Here is a 7,184-nt window from a genome sequence, read left to right on the forward strand (position 1 = left end):
GTTTGTGGACATTTACAGCCGTAGCTACTCCAGGGAGCAGAAAGATCAGAGAACTCTTTCAACCATGTAAACATTTGAATATCCTCCTAGAAAGTATTTATTAAGCCTTTTCTACAAGCCAGGCCTAAGCTGGCATCTTAGGAAGAACTGTTTCATTATCACGGTAACCCCCTAAAGTAATGGCTATGCCACGATCTTCTCATTACAGATGAGGGAGCTGAGGTTAGATACATAGCCTCTAAGATTTCCCAGAGAGTAAGTTAAGATACTCCCCTCCCAGGCCAGTTCCAGAATGGCCATGGTCCTGGCCCCCCTCTAACTGTTTTTCTCCCTTCTCTCTCAGAAGCTGCCAGGAACCCTATTCTTCATGTGCGAGCCGACGTGCATAAGTCCTTGGACAGTTACGCAGCCAGCCTGGCCAAAGCCATTGAGGCTGAAGCCAAAATCAACTTATTTGGGGAGGAGGCTTTGCCTGGGGTCTTGCTGGCGGCACGGACGGTGCCAGGGGCTGGCTTTGGGAGTCGCCGGGGCAGCAGAACTCTGGCGAGTCAGAGGCTGCAGCTGCAGAGCATCGACGAGGGGAACATTTTAGCTGCAGAACAGAGATGAGGGCCTCCCCGCAGGATGCCCATTCCCGTCTGGGCCAGGGCCCTGGGAGCAACATCTGGTCTTCAGTCATCAGACGAAAAACCTCTGAACACAACGTCTGTGAGTGACTTCGGTGTCTGTTGTGAGACCCCACCAGGCTTCTTGTGGGCCCCAGTGACGAGACCAGAGGCACCTAGAGCATAAAGAAAAGCAGGTGGAGGTGTGGTTGTGACTTTGTGGGAGGCGGGGCTGAGAGGGGGACTGGTGAGCACGGCCGGGAGGAAACCACCATGTGGGTCGCTTCCTCTTCTTCACAACCTGTGTCCTGGGAGTCCAGCCACGCACTGTCCCAAGGCCTCAGGCGAGCCCTTCCCGATGCACTTTGGAGGACGGCACTTCCGTGTAGTGGGTCTGGGCCGTGTGGGGCCGTCAGTTCTGCACTAAACGGTCCCCAGAAGAGAATCCAGCAGCAGAGCACCCCAGATCCATTTGCCACACGCTGTGTCCTGGTTATGACTTTGCCTTTGGTGGAGACACCTGCTGGTGCTAGAGGGGACAGGCCGGGGGCCCAGGGGGATGTTGTTGCTGAGAACAAGGCCCATCGTGTCCGCCTCCCTGTGGGCTTATTCTTTGATGTTTCAAAAGCAGGGAGAAACCACTGTAAAAGACAGGAGAGAGGCGCAGATACCAGATGTTTCATTTCTAGTTTTAAAAAACAATCCGTTTGGTTAGGACGCACCATGATCTTACTGAGCCCGAACGGGGCCACAGGGCCACGTGCTGCTGGGAAATAGAGATACTGTTGGAATCCTGTCACATAGGAAAACGTCGTGGAATAGATTCTGTTTGTGAGGTTTGATTGACCATTTAGATTAGCTGGCTGCCAGGTGCACAGGGAGTTCTCCCGTAGGCAGCAGCTACTAGTTCCCTGCCCTGGGCAGTTTGAGACAAGAGAGACTTGGAGTGAGCAACCTGCCTTCTGGCCTGGCTCTGTCTTACCTTATCATTTGGGACTTCTGTCACCTCTAGGAATCTGGGAAATGAGATAAGGGATTGGAGAGTTGGATTGAATGGTTGCCAGGATCATTTCTAACTCTGGTCTTTGATGTTTTTGAATTTGTAGCTTAGGGAAAAAAAAAAAAGGGCATCCCATGGACTAACATTTGCACAGTTTTTGTGTGTGGCTTCTCATGTGTGTGTGTGGAGGGGTGGGCTGGTCCAGTTGGTCTATTACGAGCATGTCCTGACACAGTGCCAACCAGCAAGACACATAAATGGGGCCAGAGGGCACCTCCTCGAGGTGAAAGGGGAGCTGCGGATTATGGTTCATATGCTGGATCTTCCCCGCCTCCCGTGAGTCAGGATGGCAGTTGAAGTGGGGGCTTGGAGTCAGGTCTGTGCTGACTGGAACCACCTGTGCCTGCCCTTCAGCCTGAATGATTAAATCAGCCAAGTGCAGGACCTTCCCCGCCTTCAGAATTCCAGGTGATTGGCAAAGGGTAGATTCCAAGATCCAGCTGCGTCTGCTACAGGGGCAGCTGTTCCAGAAAGTGAATGACCTTTGCAGTGTTCTTTGGGGTCTAGCTAGCTCTTGGTGAGGCAGTGTCTCTACTGTGTGGCTGGTCCCCTAGTGTGCAGTTTACAAAAGACTTTCCTGAGACCTGGGGGCTTGCTAACCTTCCCAATGATCATCTGATCATCAACAACCCCTGTGGGTCAGCTGGGTGCCAGGCACTGGTCGGATTCTGGATGAGAGTGGGAAGAAGCAGGTGGCTTTTCCAGAGGAGCAGAGGGCAGTTTCACCTGTGGGTTCTGCTGATAAGATGTGCAGATCAGGGAGTTCCTTTTGTGGCTCAATGGGTTAAGAACCTAGCGAGTATCCATGAGGATGCCGGTTTGACTGCTGGCCTTGCTCAGTGGGTTAAGGATCTGGCACTGCAGCAAGCATAGGTGTAAGTCACAGATGTGGGCTCGAATCTGGCATTGCTGTGGTGGTGATGTAGGTTGGCAGCTGCAGCTCTGATTCGACAGCTAGCCTAGGGACTTCCATATGCTGCAGGTGCAGTCCTAAAAAGAAAAAAGAAAAAAAAAAAAGATGTGTAGATCAGTCAGACTCTGCTCTCACTCCTGGGTGGCATGCCTAAATCTGAGGGCATTTATGTTCCCTATGTGTGATTTTTTTTTTTCCCCTAGCACTTGTCCTTGTCTAGTTTCTAAAGGGGCTATATTCCTGAGCATCTAGTGTGCACTGAGGTGGAACAGGGCAGAGAGACCTTTACAGGCAAGTTAGAGTAACTCACGATGGCCCCCAGGCTAGGCCTTTTTGAGTGCCGCAAAGTGGCTTGCAACCCAAGGGTTGGAGAGTACTTCCCCTGGACTGTAGTTGGCTGGGCTCTAGGGAAAGAGTCCTGGGACCCACCAGGTCCCCACTGGCTGATCCTAGACTAGCTGCGATACACTGGGATTTAATCTAAGCTAATCTAAAAGTACAAAAGCGTTCTCTGTGTTTGCCCTTTTCCGCTGAGGTCTGTTTATTCATCTACCAGGCATCACATCTATGTGCAAAGCATTGTAAACATTGGTTACTACTTGATTACTAACACTGGCTCTGTGAGTAGTAACATTAGAGTGTTTTCACTCTAACATAGGGAGAGACCTGGAGGCGACTGAGGCTAAATAGCAAAGTCAGGTAATGATTATTGAAAGAACTGCAGACTCCAGAGGGAGGTGATTATTTCCAAGTAGAGGAGTTGGAGGCAGCTCCGTGCAGAAGGTGACTGCTGGCACCAAACCTTGGAGGATGTCTGGCAGCTAGAACTATATTTTGAATATTCAGGAATTCAGTTTCCTTGATACGGCCTGAGTGGAAAAAGAAGAGCAAGAAGGAGGTGGGTGAGGAGAGGAAGACATCACCCAGTACACTGAGAGGCATTTTTTTACTGGCACATGGAAGTTCCTGAGCCAGGGATCAAACCCGTGCCACAACAGTAACCAGAGCTGCTGCAGTGACAACACTGGATCCTCAACTTGCTATGCCACGGGAGAACTCCTGAGAGGCATTTTTGAGGATACCTGTCCTTAGCACAGGAGGTCAAAACCCCAGCTTCCTTCACTGAAGCCAGGCCGTTAGCTTTATTCTGCTGTGCAGGGGCAGCCGGAGGCCTTCCTGAGGGGGCCGCGTGGACAGTGGCAGGTAGGACATTTGGCCACTCGTTCACTTAAAAATCTAGTCCCGTTGTCTGGCTTTGAAAACCGTTTTAGGACAGTTGCCCATCTCCGCTTCTTTCATGGGATTGCCACTTGACCAGGTTCCCATGCTGTCCCCTAGATAGCAGGTTTGGGGGCTAGTGTGACCCAGAAGGCACTGGAGTCTCACACCACACCACAGAGCACACAGCTCAACACCCCTTTGCCTTTTCCCAGGCCAGATGCACCAAAGTGAAGTTCAGGGCCTTAGGCACTAGGTGGCAGCAGTGTGGCTGTGATGCCACTGGCAGTTCCTGGAGGCAAAGGGCTAAGGATAAACCTAAAGGCTTGTTTGCTTCTGGGTTAGAGCTCTTACTCTGAACTCCTGGTCTCTACTGCAGTCCTCGGCCTTTAAAGGACCACCCAGCCAGCTTGCTTACAAGTGTGACCCCATTCAGGGTCACAGGTACTGCCACTGCTCAGCTCTGTGATCTTAAGCAAATCCCTGCTGTAGAAGGAGGGTTGAGGAATGTAAGACAAGGGCCATCTGGTGCTAACGTCAAAGTTTGATTCTCATTTAAGGAGCCGCTAGGTAGTCTCTGAGCGGCCAGCGAGACTAACTCAGGTATTTGCAATAGGCCAAGGACGTTTAGGGTGGACAGGAAAGGGGGGAAAAGTGCTTTGATATAATGAGAGGCCCTATTAGCCTGTTCAGATTTAACTAGATGAGTTTATCTCTGTCCTGACAGTTGGTCCCTGAAATCCTTGCAGATTAGACAGATCTCTAGATGGACCACAGGGTATAGTCATGACAGGGGCTCAGCTGTGAGCCCCAGCTATCTCCAGTCTGGAAGGAACCTTGGAAGTGATGTAGCTACAAAAGGGTGAGGCACTGATACGTACTGAGTGCCTACTGCATAACTGACCTGCTAAGACATCTGAGTGCCTGTCTTGTGCATTGGTTAGGCATTTCTAAGTGCTTTCTCTCATTGCCCATCTGTGCAAATGTGGTATCATGGGGACTGTGCAGGCTTGGGTCCCATGCTGCTATCTATTAGCAGGCTGTCCTTGGGCCACTTACTTATTCTGTATTGGTTTTCTCATCTATAAAATGAACTTTGTAATCTGTTTCTAAGTGGAGACATGGACTCCAGGGGAGCTTCCCTCTTAGGTGATGATGTGGATTCAAGCATTCAGCCCAGTATCTGGGGCAGAGTTGATGCTGAGCCACTGCTCTCTCTTCTCCATGCAGTCAGTGGGTGTATTATTCCTGCTTTACAGGGCTCGCTATGACAAGAAGTGAGCATCTGGAAAAGATAACTGTTATCCTAGATAAGAGGTATTGAAGGTGGTTGCCATGGGGATTGTCATGTTTGCTGTATAGCACAAAGGGACGTGGTGGGAAAGGGGACAGCAGTAGAGAGGAGGGAGGAAAGGCAGTAGCATTTGGAACTAAGGAGCAAAACTTTTCTGAAAGTTACTGGTTAGTGAAGACGATGGCGCCCAGGGCTGGTGTGGTGTCTGGAATTAAAGCACAAGCTCAGCTTCGACCTCCCTTACAGTCCAGAAAGGGTGCTCTCCCAGAGATGACCTGTAGTGACAGTGACTCCTAGGGTCACAGGCTCTCTGATCCTCCAAGCCCCCGAGGGAAGAGGAGGTGCAGGATCAACAGGCCATGCCACTGCCCACAGCATACAGAGCCCCTGCTGAGTCCCAGGGGAGAGAAGGAAAATCATAATTTTCACCCTGAACCAAAGGAAAATGGCTGTGAGCACAGTCAAATGTGACCACAGAAGGAGCAAAGCCAGACCGTCCTTCTGGGTTGGGGAGAGGGACACATGGAATCCAGGGAGGCCTAGAGAAGTGAAGGGACCTGCCCAATGTCTCAAAGCCAGTCAGCGCTGGAATGCCAGGTCTTGGCCATGCGACTGAGAGAAGGAAAGAACCAGCTTTGCTGCTGGAGGAGGATGAGGGATAGTTCACAGTTGTCATAGTTAGAAGAATAGGGCAGCAGGGCTTTATTAGGTAGGTAGGTAGAAGTACTGTAAACCCAAGGAGTTTGCAAGATTGGAATATGGCTTGCTAGACCTCTAAAAAACTGCAGGCCTAAGGAAAGTGATTGGATTCAGTGGAAAGAATTCAAAGCATAAACTCAAATCTGCATAAGATTACCAAGAGCACAGTTCTGCTCAGTGTTATTTTTAGGAGAACAAAATACAAAAAGCTGTTCCTTTCCCTCAGAAAGTGTTTTCCTAAGCAGTATTAATAGCTTAGAAATTAGAAGCCACTCGTTTCTCCTTCTGACAACACCATTTTGAAGTATCACTCATCACAGGAGAGTCAGGCCTGCGTGGAGGAAAAGACAGTTTTAGGGTGGCTCACAGGCCTGGGCAGGCAAGGCTGCCGCCTGTTTGGCTGGAAATCGGTCTGCGATGTGGACATCTTAAGGGACAGAGTCCTGTGCTGTGTTCTGATAACGGACCCCTGGAAGCACAAGTGGTTAAAAACCAGCCTTCAAAATGAAGACAAACTAATCCTGAAACACAGTTCACCTGAAGTATTTGGATGTTCCTTAAAGATTAAAAAATGCTTAGGATTATTATAAATCAATATTTACAAACAAGTGTATTAAGAATAGTTTTGTTTCCCTGATTAAATACCTGGTTTTGGGATGTGTACAGCTGTGGAAACTGAATCTGTACTTGAACTTGTGGACTGTGGACTTCTGGGGTGTCTCCCTCTTTACACCTCACCCCTGTTTTCTGCAGACATATCCGGTCTCCAGCCTCCCTCCCTTTGGGCAGTAAGAGGCCAACTGTTGCAGAGTTGTGGTGTGGGGATGTCCATCCCACTATCACCTGGTATGTCCATGTGTTTTTTCACAGACGCCCCCAAGACAATTAGATTAATAGAATATTGTTCAGTGACTTCCAGCATGACCAGGAAATGCACCACCAACACCATTAACCCAGAGTTTTTAAAGGCGGATTAATGAACAGCAGTGCTCTCAGTAGGTCCATCTCATACCAAAAGTCAAAGCGTGGGTGGTAGATTGTCAGAGACTCAGAACAACCTCAAGGCACAGAGCCCTTCACCTTTACCTGACCATGCACCTGCCACCACGAAGGCCAAGGTCATTTTTCTGAGGAGGTATGGGCACCAGGGTCCAGTGGGGATCCCCCCCGCAATACACACTGAATCATGGGAGCAGCCAGGACTTATCAATTCTGCTTCTGTAGAATGTTTTCTGTCTTTACTGCCTCATTGACTGCTTGTCTGGACTGCCCTGCTCCTTTGTAACATACAACACCAGAACTACAAAATTGCTAAAAGATAGGAAGCCTAATTCCCTGGGCAAATACTTTAATATTTGAGGTCTTAAATAAGTTTTAGGAGTTCCTGTTGTGGCA

At 49.6% G+C, this 7,184-nt stretch overlaps 1 protein-coding gene across 4 annotated transcripts in view; it reads left to right on the forward strand.

The window, feature by feature from the left end:
* Nucleotides 1-6,450, forward strand: part of GPR161 (G protein-coupled receptor 161) — a 64,386-nt gene extending 57,936 nt beyond the window's left edge. For all 4 annotated transcript variants that reach the window (XM_021089471.1, XM_021089473.1, XM_021089474.1 and 1 more), the window contains one exon: nucleotides 344-6,450. In XM_021089471.1, the coding sequence (XP_020945130.1) occupies nucleotides 344-609 (266 nt within the window). In that variant the 3' untranslated portion in view covers nucleotides 610-6,450. The remainder of the gene's footprint in view (nucleotides 1-343) is intronic.

This window comes from Sus scrofa, chromosome 4 (genome assembly GCF_000003025.6).
Source record: "Sus scrofa isolate TJ Tabasco breed Duroc chromosome 4, Sscrofa11.1, whole genome shotgun sequence".
In the NCBI taxonomy this organism is placed as follows: Eukaryota; Metazoa; Chordata; class Mammalia; order Artiodactyla; family Suidae; genus Sus; species Sus scrofa.